Source organism: Gouania willdenowi, chromosome 21, assembly GCF_900634775.1.
Source record: "Gouania willdenowi chromosome 21, fGouWil2.1, whole genome shotgun sequence".
In the NCBI taxonomy this organism is placed as follows: domain Eukaryota; kingdom Metazoa; phylum Chordata; class Actinopteri; order Blenniiformes; family Gobiesocidae; genus Gouania; species Gouania willdenowi.
This window is the reverse complement of record NC_041064.1, coordinates 25,461,203-25,477,746: the sequence shown is the minus strand read 5'-3', so window position 1 is coordinate 25,477,746 and position 16,544 is coordinate 25,461,203. Positions and strand designations below refer to the sequence as shown.

Below are 16,544 nucleotides of genomic sequence, written 5' to 3'. Positions count from 1 at the left end.
TTAGGTAGAAGCTTAGTGCGTAAATATTGGTGGTAATCATGAGCTTATAGAAATGCTGCAGTCAAACACGTTTCAGTGAACCACTGCCATTGTTGCACTGAAGCTGAGCTGACTCAGCAGCTTTCTGAGTGAGGTTAAAGGGTGATGAGAGCTTACGGTGCTGGACAGTTTGCTGGTGCTCAGATTGTGTTGCATGGACAGAGACTCAGCCATGTCCGTCACAGGTTTGTGGATCTTCTTCAGGTCGCCCTTGTACTTCACCTGGGAGATGTATTCACACGTGTAAAATTATAATTAAAAAAACGTGGGTACATTTATGAATTCCTATTTGGTTATTTTGTTCACAGTCTTGGTATGAGTTTATCTTTCATGTTCTTAGTTCACAATTTATCATGATGTCAAGTGTTGAATGGATGTTCTCAGAGATCACTTGTTGCAAAAAATCTCTAACAGTTGCATCTTCTGTCACATTGTAGGATATGGTCTCGACTACGCTACGACTCACCACACTGGCCAGATCGTTGGCATCCTTGTAAGTCTGGTAAATCTTACTCTCCTTCAGGTCGTACTGTGGTTTCTTTCCTTTCATCTCCTTGTCAAACTTCTCCTTGTACTTCAGCTGTCAGGGCAGGGTATTAAAGTAGTGAATAAAGGTAAGCTAATAACAACTTGATTTACGGCGTAGAAAAAACAAAAACAATGCAATGATTGTAGGTGTTTAAATTATTAAACCAATGTTGCAAACCATTCATCTTAAATCTTCATGATATTTTGTTCATGCATTACTGAATTGCAATTTGATTTAATCTAAAAGTCATGTTGGACAATAACTGGATGTCCAACCCCTGTCAGAGAGGACTGTGGGCCTACAGTAGTTTTTAATGAATAGTGACATTAGTAATGAGATGTCTTGCAGTAGGACTACAGCCCTCAATGAGCAGGTTTGGACATCTAGGGCCTGATTTACTAAGATCTCAGGTTAAGACCGCTGCATCGGATGCACATATAGATTACAAGTGTAGTTTGTTCTCCTGTTGCATGTGATCTACAATGATTGCCAGCAGATGATAACAAGCACATTGCATTTCTTCTGACCAATATTAGCACCTTATAGCAGATTCACCCTTGTGGTATAGTTATTGGAGGCAAACACGCTACATAGATGCAATCTTCTATGCACCCAGTTAATTGGTCAACTGCAACAGGTGTTTGATAATAACAATAATAATGATAATTATATCCTTTATTGATCACTTTACAGCTAAATTATTTTCTCTGCATTTCCCCTGAGGGGTAGTATTGAGCTACCACAACATTGCAGACGCTCCGAGAGCAATTTGGGGGTAACAGGTCTTTCTAAGGGATCCATAGTGGTGACAACACTTACTCTCTACACAAATCTAATACGGACCCTGCAGTCCTCCAGCCCGCTACTCTGACCTCTAGGCTGCCTCGTGCTGTCAAGTTAATGTACATTTTTAAGCATGCAATACTTTAGGAAATCAGGCCCCTAGTTAGTGTAAGTCATGAGTCATGTTGACATCTGTAGTTTGGCTCATGTGGATATTTACCAGGCCATTCTAACAGTTTTAATGCATTACCAAACTGTCCCTTAGTAAATCGAAGCTGGACAGATGTAGTGATGCTCATGAACTGATGAAGATCCACTGTACCAAGACTCATCAGAAAAATTCTCCTTAGAAGAAATGGTTTCTTCTAAAACTCATTAGCGAGTAACCAAAAGATTCTTTTCAAACATGCTTTGAATCTTTGAACCAATGCATTTTTTCTGATCAAAGAAAATGCAATTCATGAAAAAGTATTTAGAAATGCACAAGAACCTCATAAATAATAATTATATATTGCACAGTTCATTGCACAGAGCTGTTCAGTATATAAGTATTACCAGTTTAAGGATAACATAACACACTATAAAATAAAATAAAATAAAAAAAAATACAAATTAGATGCACTACACTGCCCCTAGTTTTAAGAGCAGCATATCACATTCATATATTTTGCAATTGTGCAGAAACTGGCTAATTGAACAAAATGATACAAAAAAAAAACAGTATAAAGTGTATGTAATAAATGATACAAAATCCAAATGAGGCCAAAGCATTCACATTTCACATTGCATAGCTTTGAGCAGCAGGTTAGAAGGGTTGAAAGCAGCAGGTTCTCAGTATGCCTAACAATTCAAACTATTTGCAAGTATTATATCTAAAGTCTAGTTTGTGATGATAAATGTTCATTGAACCCTGTAGTAAGATCCTAAACAGCACAAGAGAGACAAAAGAGACAGACAGCAGCCCTTCAGGTTCGGGGCGTAAAACTCCTTACATCACTAGTCACCGCACTCATTTTCTTAATGTGGCGCATCATGGGAGTATCAAAGGAAGCGGTTCCGTGGAGAGAGGGCTGGGCCTACAAAGTGCAGCAAGATGAAGGGATGAGAACACAGACTGGGAAGTTATGGCGAGTGATAGAGAAAAGGAAAGTGGTTAGGAATAAGAAAAGAAGAGAATTGAAAGATAGAGAGTGGAGACTGATAAAAGATATTTAGAACGATATGAGCAGTTAAACATGTACATTTATGAAACAACTATGACATTTAGGAGATGGATTAGAATGCAGGATGGCTGATAAAGCATTACACATAAGCAGTGAGTGAAAATACAGTATTAGGAATGCAGAACTGCAGCTAAGCATCTGCACAGCCTTATTAGCCTTCAAATAATAGCTGGCAGAAAATGATCTGACAGAGCAACTGAAGCAGCTCATCTGTGCAAATAAAATATCTCTATCAATAAAACAGTTGAAAATAAACAGATGACACATTGGAAATCAGAAGAAAAACATTCCAAATGGTTTGTTATTGCTGTACCTGACTGTTTAGCTTTGACACCTCTGTTGCCAAAGCAATGTCTGGGCGATGGACCAAGGAGCCTCCACGGCTGGCCTCTGCCCGAGCCTTTTCACGGTAGCCAATCTGATGGACACAAAAGAATGAGTGGACTTTTATCATGTTGATTTCAGCCCAAAGTGACTCAACAAACACACAAAATACAAGGTTATATGTACTTGGAGCTTAAAATGTACAATATGAGTGCATGATATAATTCTCTGTTAGTGCATACCAGATTGACTGTCTCTAGCAAATAGATATTAGGTCACCATAGTATTGCAGGTTGGATTTGCAATGACGCACACAAGACGTTACCAAAAAGGGCATAAAACTCCAGTTCAGGTAAAATACATTGTGTAATAACTTTAGAAAATGTAAAAAATCTATATTAATGATGTAATAACAGCTGCATTTTGTTATGTTTCATTTTGCTCATTAAAAACTTAAATACAAATTGTGGCAGGTTTTTTTTTAAAACTACTAACAAGAATTAATGTATGTATGTAAATACTAAATAGGATAACATCTATTGAAAGTTTTTTTCAATATTAGACTGGTTTTTAGTTTAGTTTTTTCTAACATGTATCAAGCCCAGTGTGGGTCTCTTTTAATGTTTGTTTAATCAGTCCTTGTTTATTTTGTATCTGTGTTTAAGGTTTCTAGTTGGGTTTTGATCTTAATTCTTGTTTCTCACCAAGAACCTGCTTGTTTCTTCACTCCCAGTCGTGTCATTCTGTCCGTCCTGTACATGATTAGTTTCCTCCTGTTGTGTGTGCCTCATTCTAATCAGCCTCCCTCACTGTTTAGCCAAGTCTTGGACACAGAATGTCAATCAATCAATCAATCTTTATTTGTATAGCGCCAAATCATAACCAATGGTATCTCAAGGCACTTTACAGTAGAGCAGTCTTAAGGATGGACTCTTCATTTTATGGATACACACATATGCATATATACGTATATACACATACATATGTATCCCACACCCAACATGAATGTTGGTTCATTGACATTGTTGTGCTTTCCTCGAACAATCTTTAATTTGTACTCCGTGAATTAAATTTTCATTATTAAAAGCACTTTTACTGAATTCCCTACTGCTTCCTCCAATCTCTGCATTTGAGTCCAACACTTCATCCTCAATTATGACACCATGCCACTAACTTTTAATTCTACTTTTTGGCTATTTATTATTATTTTTTTAATATATACATATTTTTTTTTAAAAGTTAAGGCCATGTATATTCATGCCAGAGAGCACACATTTTAAATTATAATCACGTTTTTCATGTTTAACTTGTCATATGCAATACTCACCCACAATGTACAAGCAATCACCAAAATGTGTAATACCCACCAACAATCTACACGAATGTGGATATTGTGACAGAATGAAGTGAAAATGTAATACATTTTTGTCAAGTTGTTGCATAATGCACACTTTTTACTTAAAGGTAGAGTGTTTATGATCTGTCTCAGTAAGTCTTTGTGTTAATAGACATAATCAGTTTGATATTCACATCACTGATGAGCTTTGCAGCCTGCGTTGCTTTCCTAATGTCGGGACGGTCCGCTACAGTCGTATAGTGCAAGCTAGCCTTGGCGTCCTTCTTGTAAGCGATCTGTGATGTAAGAACAGATGTCCAAACATAAAAAGACAAATAATATTAGTTGTGAATGAAGATTGTAAACTTGAACCAGTAAATAAAACAGTTGACTCACACTGCTCTGACTCTTTGCTACATCAATAGCATGCTGCACATCAGGAGGCACAACCATGTTGTTGTACACAGACTTGCCCTTTTCCTTCTCAAACTTTGCTTTGTACTGGTTCTATAAACACAGAAAGGGGAGAGTGTGTAAACACCAGTTACACAGAGAATAAATCCAAGAATAAGTCATTTTTGGATCATATATGAAAGCAGATGTACCCTGCTGACGAGTTTGTTGATGGCTTTGCTGTGAACAGTGTCACGGGTTTGTGGCAATGTGGTGAAAGAACCAGACTGCATGATCTTCTTGCTGGCTGCCTTGTATTTGCTCTAAAAAGATAAAAAGACCAAAGAAGTTGCTATGAACAAATCATTTAAAAAAAAAAAAAAACTGATCTTTTTTACATCTAACTTTTATTCAGCGTGAATCTTACTTCTGATGCCAGACTGCGCACAGCCTGGGCGTGTAGGATTTGAGGAGTGTCCTTCACTGGGAGGTAGTGACCCTTTGCCTTCTCATACCTTTCTTTGTACTTCACCTGGTTAAAACAGACACATGGATAAGGAGTAGGAAAAACCAAACAGTGAGTGTTTCATCATTAAGATGGTAATAAACTAAAGTACGCTTACATCACTGGCCAATTCAGTATTATGCTTTCTGAGGAGGGTCAACTTGTCATCAACTACAGGGATCACGCAGCCCTTCATCATCTCCTTGTCATACTTGTACTCAACCTGTCAGATGAGTTGAAGGAAGAATGAATTAGTCATTCTGGATGCAAATCAAAACAAATCTAACTTAACAGTTTGTCATCTCACATCACTTTGTTGCAAAGAATTCTTGGCAGCGTTTAGGAAGTCTGGCCTGTCTGTAGTCCAGATCCACTTGTTTTTGGTAGCTTCATACTTCTTCTTGTAGTCAAGCTGAAAAGAACATTTCAGACTGTCAGGATTCTAAACGAAGGGAAACTCATCATTACTGTTGCTTACATTAGTAATGTTCTTGTATGCTTCCTTTGCAGCTCGGATCTCATGGGCCTCAGGGTCAATGTTGATCTGAGCCTTGCTCCTCTCATACACTTCTTTGTACTTTAGCTGCAAAATAAATAAACATCCATCATCACCAAACACTTAAATGACCAGATGTGAGCTTTTTCTGGGACAAATCATCAAGAGTGCACCTACATTGCTGGTGATGTCTTTAACCTTCTTCATGTGCAGCTGGTGAGGAGTGTCATAGGGCAAGGTGTATCCCTTTGCCTTGGTCTTGTTGTACTCCATTTTGTAGATAATCTACGTAAAAGATTGAAAGTGCTTTTGTACAATTCAATAAAGAAATTTGGCCTTGAAAATAGCAACATAAAATACTAAAAATTTCGAAAGAAAAAAAAAAAGGCTTACATCACCAATCTTTTTGCTGCGTCTGTGGGCTTCGTACTCAGGAGTCTCCAAGATTGAGGTGAATTTGTCCTTGTGGCGCTCATACTGCTCCCTGTACTTCCACTGATAATGGAAGATTAGATATAAACAAAATATTGTCACTCTTTTCCTTGTGTTTATCTTTAAAAAATGTGTTTACACAAAGCTAAAAACTATCCAATAAGAGTTATTGTATGTGAGGATTCTAAATCAGAGTAAATGCATCTGATCATAACCCATTAGGAGAAAATGTTACAATTGTGCTATCAGATCATACTTTATAGTTGCCTCATTTTAACCTGTAATTGCTTATTTTCTTGGATAGTTTTCAGCATTAGGCTGTGTACGTGTAGTCGTGCCATGCAGAGACATGCGAAATGAAACACAGATCTACACTCCAACAGGGGGATGAAGATGAGGACATTTATTACAGCTGAAAACTCTAGTGATCAAACTGTTGTGAGGGGTCATTAGTCCAGCCTATCTATCTTTTGCTAAATGAAACTAATATGACTTAAAAAGAAAGAAAGTAGAATATGATATGTATGTATGTATGTATGTATGTATATATATAATGTTTTTATCAATGTTAATATTTTTTATGGTGCTACTTAAAAATACTTTAATATTAATTACTGGTCCTTTCTACACATAAATAACTTGCTGTCAGTATTTGAAACTAGTTGCTAACATAAGGTATGCATTAAATATAAATGATTATTAGTAATAACCCATCACACTAAAGGAGAAACAGTTAGTAATGATGAGATTACAGGATGGCATTGATATAATGGCAGTTAAAACTACTTCTAATCAGGTTGGATGGATGATGGATTGGATGGTAGTAGTTGATGTGATGAAACCTTGTCCAGAAACAGCAGAGAGGAACAAAAGGAATTACTGCCTTCAGCTGACTTTCTGCCTGTTTGTGGACAGGGATGAGAGTTACCAAAGTTCAGGACTCTCTGTTTACCTTACTGCCAATAACCGACTGATAAATGGCTGTGAGGATTTCTGGACGACGCAGCTCATTGCAGCCGCTCTGTAGTAGACCCTTTGCTCTGGATTTGTATCTTTTCTGTGCACACATTACACACATAACAAAAAACACACACAGCATGCCATAGATGAGGACACTGATTCTAAATAGCAATAGACAGGGTAGGACAGGAGACAGAAAACATGTTGATCATCTGTCTTTCCGTATGCACACTCAAGTCTGAATTTCCATCTTTGTTTGTTTGATTGACTTGATTCTGATGCAACCAGGACTAGGGAGAGAACAGGAGGATGGATTAATGGACTTTTTCATGACAGCCATGCTAGAAAACCCAGCAGGTCTTTGGACAACTTCATGCACCAGAGCAGGAAGTCTGCAGGACTGGAGCAGCGGAGGAGGCAGGCCGGTCGTACGACACAACCAGGACGTTTACCTGGCTCATCTTTCTGTTTTCCCTGGCAAGTTGGTATCTAGGATCATCTGAAGTAATGGTGAACTTATCCTTGGTCTTCTCATAATTAGATCTGTAGGCCCTCTGCTCAGAATGTCAAAAGGTAGTTAAAAAACAAAATCTGTTCACTGACTGAACTTCTGAGAAGGAAAGATTGGTTAAACAGGGTAACATCAAGAAAAAAAAAACATATTGTTCATAATCAACACAGCCAGTATAGTTAAGGAAGAACATCTCTTTACCTTCCACCTGAAGTCCAGAGAAGAAGCAAAAAATATTTAAAAGTGGCATTTATGTGTTTTTAAAAACATTTCATTTTTTATGTAAAAGTATAAAAGCACTCACATCATCGATAATGGTGGATGCATTCTTAGCAGCATGGAAAAATGGAGTATCACACGTGTACTTGAAGTTGGCTCTGTTTTTCTCAAAGGAGGCTTTGTAGAGTCTCTGCAGAAAAATAAGTATTAAATAGATGCATCATTGTTCAGAGAAATTAAAAAAGGTAAGTTATGAAGTTATTAAAAACAAACATCCAACCTCACTGTACAACTTCTTGTTGTTCTCAGCCAGCAGCAGATCTGGTGTGTCCCACACAAAGCAGCCGATTCCCTTCAACCAACCTAGATCCTCCTTGTATTTCACCTGAAAAGTCACCAATAATCATTTAGTTAAATACTCCAATTGTCAGTGAGTTGAAAATTAATGCTTAAATCAGACAATAATCAAATGGATTTATTTGCCCAGTAAGAAACTGAAAACATGAATGAATGCATTTATTCAAATCATTTACAAATTACCGGTAAGTGAAAACTTGAGCTTGTAGATCACAGTCAGTTGTCCTATCTTATGCCAAATAAGCCTGAAAATTCCTTTTTTGACTAAAAAAAGTACCTGTCAAAGGTTAAAGGTATTATTTTCTTTTAATGACATTACTGCTCAAAAACTGAGCAGTGTTTTTTTTTTATTATTTGTGTAGTATTTTTATTGGTATTTCTTTTAAATTAGGCAGATAATCTGGAAATCTGCTAATAAGTCAAATTCAACTGGATATCTATCATTTTGTTACAATTTAGGAAGCAAAACTTCCCTGAAAAGCAGCAAGAAGGTTGGAAAATAAATAGATGGAAGTAACTAAAGTAAAATTAAATACAATCAAGTAGAATTTAAGGGATGTTAGAAACAGATTACCAAAAACTGTTAATGTATGGCAAAAGTAAATTAAAAAAAATGTGACTAAAAGAAAACTAGGAATCGAAGGTGATAAATAAAAAAAAACATAATAAACAAGCCAGCAACAAGAGCAACTTACTCCTGAACAATTGTTTGTAAAAGCAGACTGCATGCTTAATTGATTGTATTCATCTGCAGCCGTTGACCATAGACTGTAACCGTTGACTAGTTGGAAGTTGTAAATTTAAAAATCTAGAGGTTGGTGGTCCTATTACCTTGGCACACAATTAGTACGTGTTACTAAAGGAGAGAAGACAGGGCAACTCACACTGCTGACGTTGTCGTTAACCATTCTGCTGAAGGAGAACTCAGGACGGTCAGGGATGGACTTCCATGTGCCGAGAGAGTTGATGTACTTCTCTCTGTATTTAACCTGACGGAATGATGCAGAAAGACAAACGGAGGGAGGAGTGAGCACACACACATCTCAGATTCTTGTTTGCTACATTTTCTTTGATAGAAAGCCATGTGTAAGAAGGTGTGGGTCAGCTTGCTCTGAATCACTCACTTCACTGATGTCATCAGTGACTCTGCGGTGGTAGACGATGTCCAGAGCATCCTTGACCGTGCGGTAGTGTCCTTTAGCAAGCTCAAAGGTCTCTTTGTAACGGAGCTGAAAATAGGAAAAACGAACATCAGACGTGTTCTGACATCCTCTTGAAACTAAGTTTAATGTCATGTCATGAGGAGATCACGCATACTCACGTCACTGGAGTTCAGGTAGGATTTCTTGGCGCGGAGCAGCAGAGGTGTGTCAGCGATGGTGGTGTACCTGTGCTTCATCTTCTCATACTGTTCTTTGTATTTGTTCTAATGAAAGACAGAACAGTTACAACTCATTACAAAAGTAATGAAAGTCTGGAGAGTTCATCTTTTCATGATGAATTACATTATAACATTTTTACTAGTCTAATATATTAGGGGAAATCAATTTTAGACTTAACGAAAATGCTTGAATTCAGTAAAAAAAAAAGCATCTCATTGTTTTCATATTATATTTTTTGATATACTTTATATAATGTAAGTTATATATACACATACTGTATTTGATTTTATAACCCTTTAAGTTGTGTCTTGTTTAATCAATTTCATTTTATTCTTTTTTTGTTCATTTTTTGCTTTTTCATATTCTAGTTTTAATAATTCTGTGATTTGTACTTTTTTAATTACTCAGGCTAATTATTTATTTTTTCTGTTTGGATTCCTTTTTACATTTTATTATTATCATCATTGTACTACCTTTGTATTTTCTTTTATTCCTTTATTTAATTTTCTTTTTCTTTCTTAATATATTTTATTCATTTAGGTTTTGTTGTTCTATTCTATTTTTTTTTTATACTTGTATTTGTTTAGCGTGCATCAATTAACATTTTGTGTTTTGTTTTTTAATTCTGTCATTTTTGGTTATTTAAAATTCTATGCCTACATGTGAAAATGGTTCTTTGCTTCAGTCAAGTTATATTATTAAATGAAACCAAAACCAGATTACACTGAGTATATTTACATTTATTTTCACATACTAATACATACTATATTTCTAATGATGTGACAATTTATTTTTTACATCGACAAGATATATCATCACAAACAATAAAAAACAATAGAAACGGAAATGCTGAAATGACTCACATCACTGTAGAATATTTTCATTTTTCTGGCATGACTTATATATGGTGTTTCACTTTCGGGAGTGAAATGGGCTCTCTCCTTGGTAGCCAGATTTGTGTACTGGTACTGCAAAATACAAAAGACAAATAATAATTATACTAACATTAAAGGTGCTCATATACCTGTAATTAACAATGAATGATACTGTGCGTGAGCTATACCTTGTTGGTGAGCTGCTGGGCCCACTTGGCTCTCTTATTATCGATGGCATCCACAGGAATATGAACTTTCAACATGTCCTCCTTGCTCTGAGCTTTGTAGATCATCTGGTGGGAGTCAAAAACATCTGCTTTATACTCAAGTTTCCCCTCATAGAATCATCAAAATAAAAGCAATTCCAGGGTTCCTACAGCTTCAGTCAAATTCAATTCAAGACTTTTTAAAGCCATTTGAAATTAAATTTAGGACCGACTTCACAGTAAACACAATTGGTGGAAAAAATGCCACATTAATTACATAAGATTAGGGTCAATATTTTCCCAGTGTCTAGTGCAGATGTGGCGGCCCCCACAATAAACACACAAAAATACAGAAAATGACAGTAAAACGTACAAAAAAAACCAGACTCAGAAAAAATAATCAAAATCACTCAAAACACACAAGATGACTACAAAATAGTCAGAAATCAACAAAACAACAAAAAATAAAAACCATTAAGAAAAATCTTCGTTATTTTTAAATGCATATTTCCCCATGTTGTTAAAAGTTGCTACAAACATGAGTCCCGCTGCAACCATGTCACTGTTTTGTAGTTGGTTCCGCTGTTGTGATTTTTTTTTTAAAAACAAATGTTACCATTTATTTTGAAATGTGAGACTAATTACAATCATAAAATCATACTTATATTATGTGTAAAAGATGTAAGACTTCTGGAACATTGATTTAAAACATTTTAATGACTTCAACAAAAAAAAAAGTTTTTTTTTTTTTAAAAACCCATACATATTGAAAGATAACTAATTTCACCTATATACAATGCCTCATTCATTGATTCGCAGATGTATGGATTACGCATTAGGTTAGTCATTACTGCTTGAAGTCTGATCAGTTGCATTTTCAAAGACTGGGCATCAACCCTGGCAGTACTCAGTCTTCACCAAAGAAAGAATCTCATTTTTACCACCATTTTTACCAATTAGGACACCTAATTATTCAATTATAAATGCACACATTCACACATTTGTGAAAGTAATAGAATATTTTTTCCAAATAATTTGATTGTAGGATTGATTTTTTTAATTTACTGGTACACCAATACTCATCGGAAAAGGCAAAAATCTGTATTAAATGTAGGTACACTGTAGAGATTGACATGTATTGTGAGTAGATCGTTTTTAAAATCCATATAAAATATATTTCAATGTATGATAACCATCATATAGTCTGATAAAACCACTCACATTGCTCATGTGTGTCTTCAGCTCAGTCACACGTTTATACTCAGGAGTGTTCAGGACCACAGAGAACTTAGAAAGGTTCTTCTTAGCATCTACTGGATAGTTCACCTGTAATAGTGAAAAACAGTCCACATGAGAGCGAAGCCGCTTCAATGACTTCAATGCATGATGGGTTTATGATAATATCAAACTAATAGAGCCATTCCAAAGTAAAAGCCTACCCTGAAGTTGGTGATTTTGCGGAGAGTGACCATCTCTGGGGTGTCGTACAAAAAGCAGCCAAGGCCTCTCAGCCATGACAAGTCCTCTTTGTATTTCAGCTAAACAAACAAAAAAAATTAAATGGTATTTTACTCAAAGTCTTTAAGAACAATATGTACAAATGTTTTATCGACAAACCTCACTGGTGATCTCGTTAACATGATAACAGTGCATTAGCTGTGGGGTTATGGGCAGGGAGATCAGCTGGCCTTTGGTGTTGTTGTACTTCTCTTTGTACCACAGCTGTAACAAGAAAAATCCACTTTGAATTCCATTTAAAACACTATGCCAGAGTAAACTGTGCATTAAATGTTGAATCTTCGTACATCACTGAGGTGCTCCTGGTTCATTTTCACTTGTTTGATATTAGGAGTGTCATAGGTTGTGTGAATCTTGTCCTTCTGTTTGTGATATTCCTCACGGTACAGGCGCTGGAGAAACGAAGGAGATCAGAATTGTTTTAACCATTTTGGAGCAACAATGTCAAAAAATAAACAGGAGCGTGCTATTTTACATCATTGACGATCTTGTGAGCCTTCCTTGAGTTGACAAAGTTGACGCCTTCTGGGTGAATAGTGTAGGCCTTGGCCTTCGTCATCTCATAGACCTCTTTGTATTTCACCTGCACAAAAAAGAAATGTGGGATTTACTGGTATAATATCATTCCTCTACTTGAGATTGTCATTTGTTAATTCAAGAGGAGGATTTTTAAAAAGGACTTACATTGCTGGTGACAACAGTGTTCTTCTTTGCTTGCTGGATTAGTGGGGTGTCGTGTGGCAGCGAGTACCCAGTGGGCATGAAGTTCTTATTGGCCTCCTTGTAAGTGTTCTGAAGGAATGCAAAGCAAAAAAGGGTTAATTTCACTGTTAAACATGTTCCAATTTCCAAGTGATTCATGAGTAATAGATCATTGACTCACTCACCAACTTGTCCTCGTTACTGCAGCAATTACAAACAAGGAATTGACCCACTAGGTCGTTTCTATGAAATATATGACGGTATTTGGCCCTCTGTCTCACTAAACTCTGGAATAACCCCTCCCTTACCAAAGTGTAACATCTGCTGCTGTGGTATCTGAGTGATGATGTGCAAAGACATCACTGGTTTTGGCAGTTTGAATCAATAGGGACTGGGAGTGTGATGCTTGAGTGCACGTACAGTATAGGTCATTCAATGGCTCTGTCTTCAACTTCATTCAACTTCATTTTAGTAAATTTAGTAAGAAAGTGCTATCACAGAACAATCTAGTCTCTGTGATTCTATTCTGTCTCTCATTGGCAGAAAAATCATTAGTCATTAAAAAAGAGATCATTAACTGAAGATCTGAAACGCATGTGTAGAACTGAAATATATTGTGAATATAATGCAAAACATAAAACATTACATATTTTAAATCATTTTTACTCCAAATTTGTTGATTTTTCTCCACTTGTTGTAGCCTAATTAATGTTTCCGAGACATTTAATGAAGTATTACAAACATATGAGCTTCAAATCTTACATCACTCTGAATGTAGTTGGCCAGGCGAGCTCTTTCGGTTTCTATGGTAACAGCAGGAGCAGTGTTGGTCCCCTTGATGTTGGCATTGTAATCGTAGCGGTAGTGCAGCTAAATAAAAATAAAAACATTTTTTTTAAGTATTTGGACACTTTGGGAACAATGGAAATGAAATATTAACTAATTTGCAAAATAGAAATATCTAAGTGCAGGCACTTACATCACTGAGGTTTACAGCATTCTGCTTGGCTGTCTCATACACTGGAGTCTCTGTTACCACAGAATAATTCTTGAATCCTTCAATGCCTTTGGCTCTGTATTTAGCCTGGAACAAAGAAAATAGACAAGAAGTGTCAATGTTACATCTCAGACAATAATAGGACTGGTAAGTACAACTGAAAGATACATTTAGATACAGTAAAGGAAAGATAAACACACCTCACTCTGCAGATCACCAGCATGTTTGACACGCAGGATCTCAGGTGTGTCCCAGGCATAGCAGCCAATTCCCTTCAGCCAGTTCAGGTCATCCTTGTAGAAGATCTGCAAAAACAACATTTAAAAAAGTTTTGTAGATATGTTTTTGTTGGTAACGTAATGTAAAAAGGAGACAAATGCAGGGTTCATAAACCTGAGGATTGTTGTACAACTTGTAAACTTTGGTTGTTATTTTTGACAATTTCAGTGTCTTAAATCATAATTAAGTATCACAGTTACTTAAATAATAAACATCAGATTATGAATTTATATTTATAAATAGTTGGCATTATTTATCTATATATCATCCGTACACTATATGGACAAAAGTATATTGTCAATATTGTCCAAGTAGTTTTTCAGGGTTCGGAGCTGGGCCCTATATCACCATTAATTATCTCCAGATGAAAATCACATATAGATATATGACCACTCATCACTGATGACCCCGGGTTCATCACTGATGACGTGTCCAAGTATCACCGTGAGGTGTATTTGAGTTCATAAATGCTGTAGAAAATGAATTGGCACCAATTCCAAAAACAACATAAAAACTCTTTTAGAAAGCCGTCAAACAAGAGTGGAAGCTGTAAAAGCTGCAAAAAGACAGCCAGCGTCATAAAACAGTTGATGTATTCAAATTATTATTGATAGTATATATACATGTATAGATATTCTTAGTTCTTCCTTACAGAATTATGAAAGTTTCTTAATTCAACTTACTTTGAAGTGATTCTCTTCTAGCACAGTTATTTCTGTCCTTGTTAATGAATATGAATGTTGTATGTAAAAATAACAAACAAGTATACGACAAAGAACTCACATCGCTGAGCTGCTCGTTGACCTTGCGGGCTTGGACGTACACCTGCATGTCGGGCAAACATATCCACTGATGGAGGTATTTGCGGTAGTTGATGTCGCTGACGGATGACTGGGTTTTGTGGGCAGACAAGATCTCCAGCATGTCTGGAGGAATATGGTTCTTGGCCTTGGTCTTTTCATATTGCTCCTTGTATATTCGCTGCAATACAGAATGAAAGAGCCCATGTTCAGTCTATAATACAGTAAAATCCAGACATACTACTGGTAGATGCAACAAGATGCACAAAACTTAATTTGACTTACATCCAGGACAAGTTTTCCAACTTTGACACAGCGAGCTGTGGAAGGATCATCCTCAAGTGATTTGGGCAGACTGTAGAGGGATTTGAACTTCTCATAATCCTCCTTGTATTTCACCTAACAGGACAAGAGCGTAGGCAAACTCATTTGGGAAGGAAATCCCAGGAGTAATACAAAATGCCAGCTAAGTAAAAGATTATAAACATCTGACTCACGTTACTGAGAACAATTTTTTGCTGTTTGGCATGCTGCAGGGCATTTGAGTCCTGTGGAATCTTGTAGCTTGTCGCTTTGATTTTGTCCCAGGTTGCTGTGTAGTTTTTCTGTTGAAGGATCAATGTTATAGAGCAAGACATTGGGATACAAAAAAGGCATATTCAGTTTTTGGAGTGATCAAAAAATAAATATACTTGTCTCCACTCACATTGCTGAAGAACTGTTTGAAGTTGTGGCATCTGGCATAATCATAGGTATCCAGTACAGTGGTATACATGTGCTTCTCCTTGTGATAAGCTTCTCTGTAGTTAAGCTGGCAACAAAAAGTTGAATTTTGATATGGGGCTTTGAAAATGTAAATCATTTTTGAATAATTTTTGGGTTGTAAAGGTGAGCTCCCTCACTTCACTGGCCCAGGTGTGTCCCAGCACAGCAGTCACATAAGCAGGAGTGTCTGTCACGATGGAGTAGTTGTTAAATTCCTTCTTGGCTTCATCTCTGTACTTAAGCTGCATGGAAACATGTTTGAATTAAAATTAGCACAGAAATTAATCAAAATCGATTGTCAATAGTTTTGACATTTTCTGATCTTCTTTGTTGTTACTGACATCACTCTGTAACTCGTAAGACTTTTGAGCCCGAAGAATTTCCGGCGTGTCCCAGACGTAGCAACCAATGCCCTTCATCCAGTTCAAATCATCCTTGTAGAAGACCTGTAAAACACCAACAACACTATTTTTGTTAGAGAATGAGAAAATACTTTTCTTGAAATTATTTTTACAAACACTATTTTATAAGTAGTGCATTGATTTAGTGCTTTGTAGATTGTTTTTACGTGCAATAGGTCAGTGAATGGAAGTGCCAAAAGAGACATACGTCACTGAGTATCTCATTGGTTTTGCGAGCGCGGATGGCGTCCTCCTGCTCTGGATGGCAAGTCCACTGATGCAGGTAGGTGCGATAGAGGACATCGCTCAGCATGTCTTGGCACCGTTTGGCAACCTGGTTAGCAATGATGTCTGGTGGGAGGTGGATCTTTATCTTGGTTTGGTGGTAGTCTTTGTGGTAGAGCCTCTGTGAAGAAGACATGAAAATAAACTCACTTATCAACAGTGCAAGACCACCATTTATCCTCTGGATGATATTCAGCATTTGACTTCAAATATACAATATAGGTGCA

General features: G+C 36.6%; 1 protein-coding gene across 24 annotated transcripts in view; it reads right to left on the bottom strand.

Annotated features, from left to right (window-relative positions):
- The window catches only part of neb (nebulin), a 68,775-nt gene that overhangs the window by 18,400 nt on the left and 33,831 nt on the right, over positions 1 to 16,544 (bottom strand). For 21 of the 24 annotated variants that reach the window (XM_028435464.1, XM_028435469.1, XM_028435474.1 and 18 more), the window contains 37 exons: positions 16,241 to 16,438; positions 15,973 to 16,077; positions 15,769 to 15,873; positions 15,573 to 15,677; positions 15,364 to 15,471; positions 15,152 to 15,265; positions 14,850 to 15,047; positions 13,988 to 14,092; positions 13,770 to 13,874; positions 13,553 to 13,660; positions 12,773 to 12,880; positions 12,564 to 12,671; positions 12,376 to 12,480; positions 12,188 to 12,292; positions 12,010 to 12,108; positions 11,792 to 11,896; positions 10,553 to 10,657; positions 10,353 to 10,457; positions 9,429 to 9,533; positions 9,232 to 9,336; positions 8,992 to 9,096; positions 8,031 to 8,135; positions 7,836 to 7,940; positions 7,013 to 7,117; positions 6,022 to 6,123; positions 5,806 to 5,913; positions 5,611 to 5,715; positions 5,440 to 5,544; positions 5,251 to 5,355; positions 5,055 to 5,159; positions 4,840 to 4,950; positions 4,631 to 4,741; positions 4,429 to 4,530; positions 2,888 to 2,992; positions 2,344 to 2,427; positions 506 to 619; positions 157 to 261 (listed from right to left, as the gene is read on the bottom strand). In XM_028435464.1, coding sequence (XP_028291265.1) covers positions 157 to 261; positions 506 to 619; positions 2,344 to 2,427; positions 2,888 to 2,992; positions 4,429 to 4,530; positions 4,631 to 4,741; positions 4,840 to 4,950; positions 5,055 to 5,159; positions 5,251 to 5,355; positions 5,440 to 5,544; positions 5,611 to 5,715; positions 5,806 to 5,913; positions 6,022 to 6,123; positions 7,013 to 7,117; positions 7,836 to 7,940; positions 8,031 to 8,135; positions 8,992 to 9,096; positions 9,232 to 9,336; positions 9,429 to 9,533; positions 10,353 to 10,457; positions 10,553 to 10,657; positions 11,792 to 11,896; positions 12,010 to 12,108; positions 12,188 to 12,292; positions 12,376 to 12,480; positions 12,564 to 12,671; positions 12,773 to 12,880; positions 13,553 to 13,660; positions 13,770 to 13,874; positions 13,988 to 14,092; positions 14,850 to 15,047; positions 15,152 to 15,265; positions 15,364 to 15,471; positions 15,573 to 15,677; positions 15,769 to 15,873; positions 15,973 to 16,077; positions 16,241 to 16,438 — 4,083 coding nt within the window. Of the gene's footprint in view, positions 1 to 156; positions 262 to 505; positions 620 to 2,343; positions 2,428 to 2,887; positions 2,993 to 4,428; positions 4,531 to 4,630; positions 4,742 to 4,839; positions 4,951 to 5,054; positions 5,160 to 5,250; positions 5,356 to 5,439; positions 5,545 to 5,610; positions 5,716 to 5,805; positions 5,914 to 6,021; positions 6,124 to 7,012; positions 7,118 to 7,472; positions 7,575 to 7,835; positions 7,941 to 8,030; positions 8,136 to 8,991; positions 9,097 to 9,231; positions 9,337 to 9,428; positions 9,534 to 10,352; positions 10,458 to 10,552; positions 10,658 to 11,791; positions 11,897 to 12,009; positions 12,109 to 12,187; positions 12,293 to 12,375; positions 12,481 to 12,563; positions 12,672 to 12,772; positions 12,881 to 13,552; positions 13,661 to 13,769; positions 13,875 to 13,987; positions 14,093 to 14,849; positions 15,048 to 15,151; positions 15,266 to 15,363; positions 15,472 to 15,572; positions 15,678 to 15,768; positions 15,874 to 15,972; positions 16,078 to 16,240; positions 16,439 to 16,544 lie in introns of all 24 variants that reach the window. The other 3 variants (XM_028435466.1, XM_028435488.1, XM_028435468.1) reach the window with 3 other exon arrangements.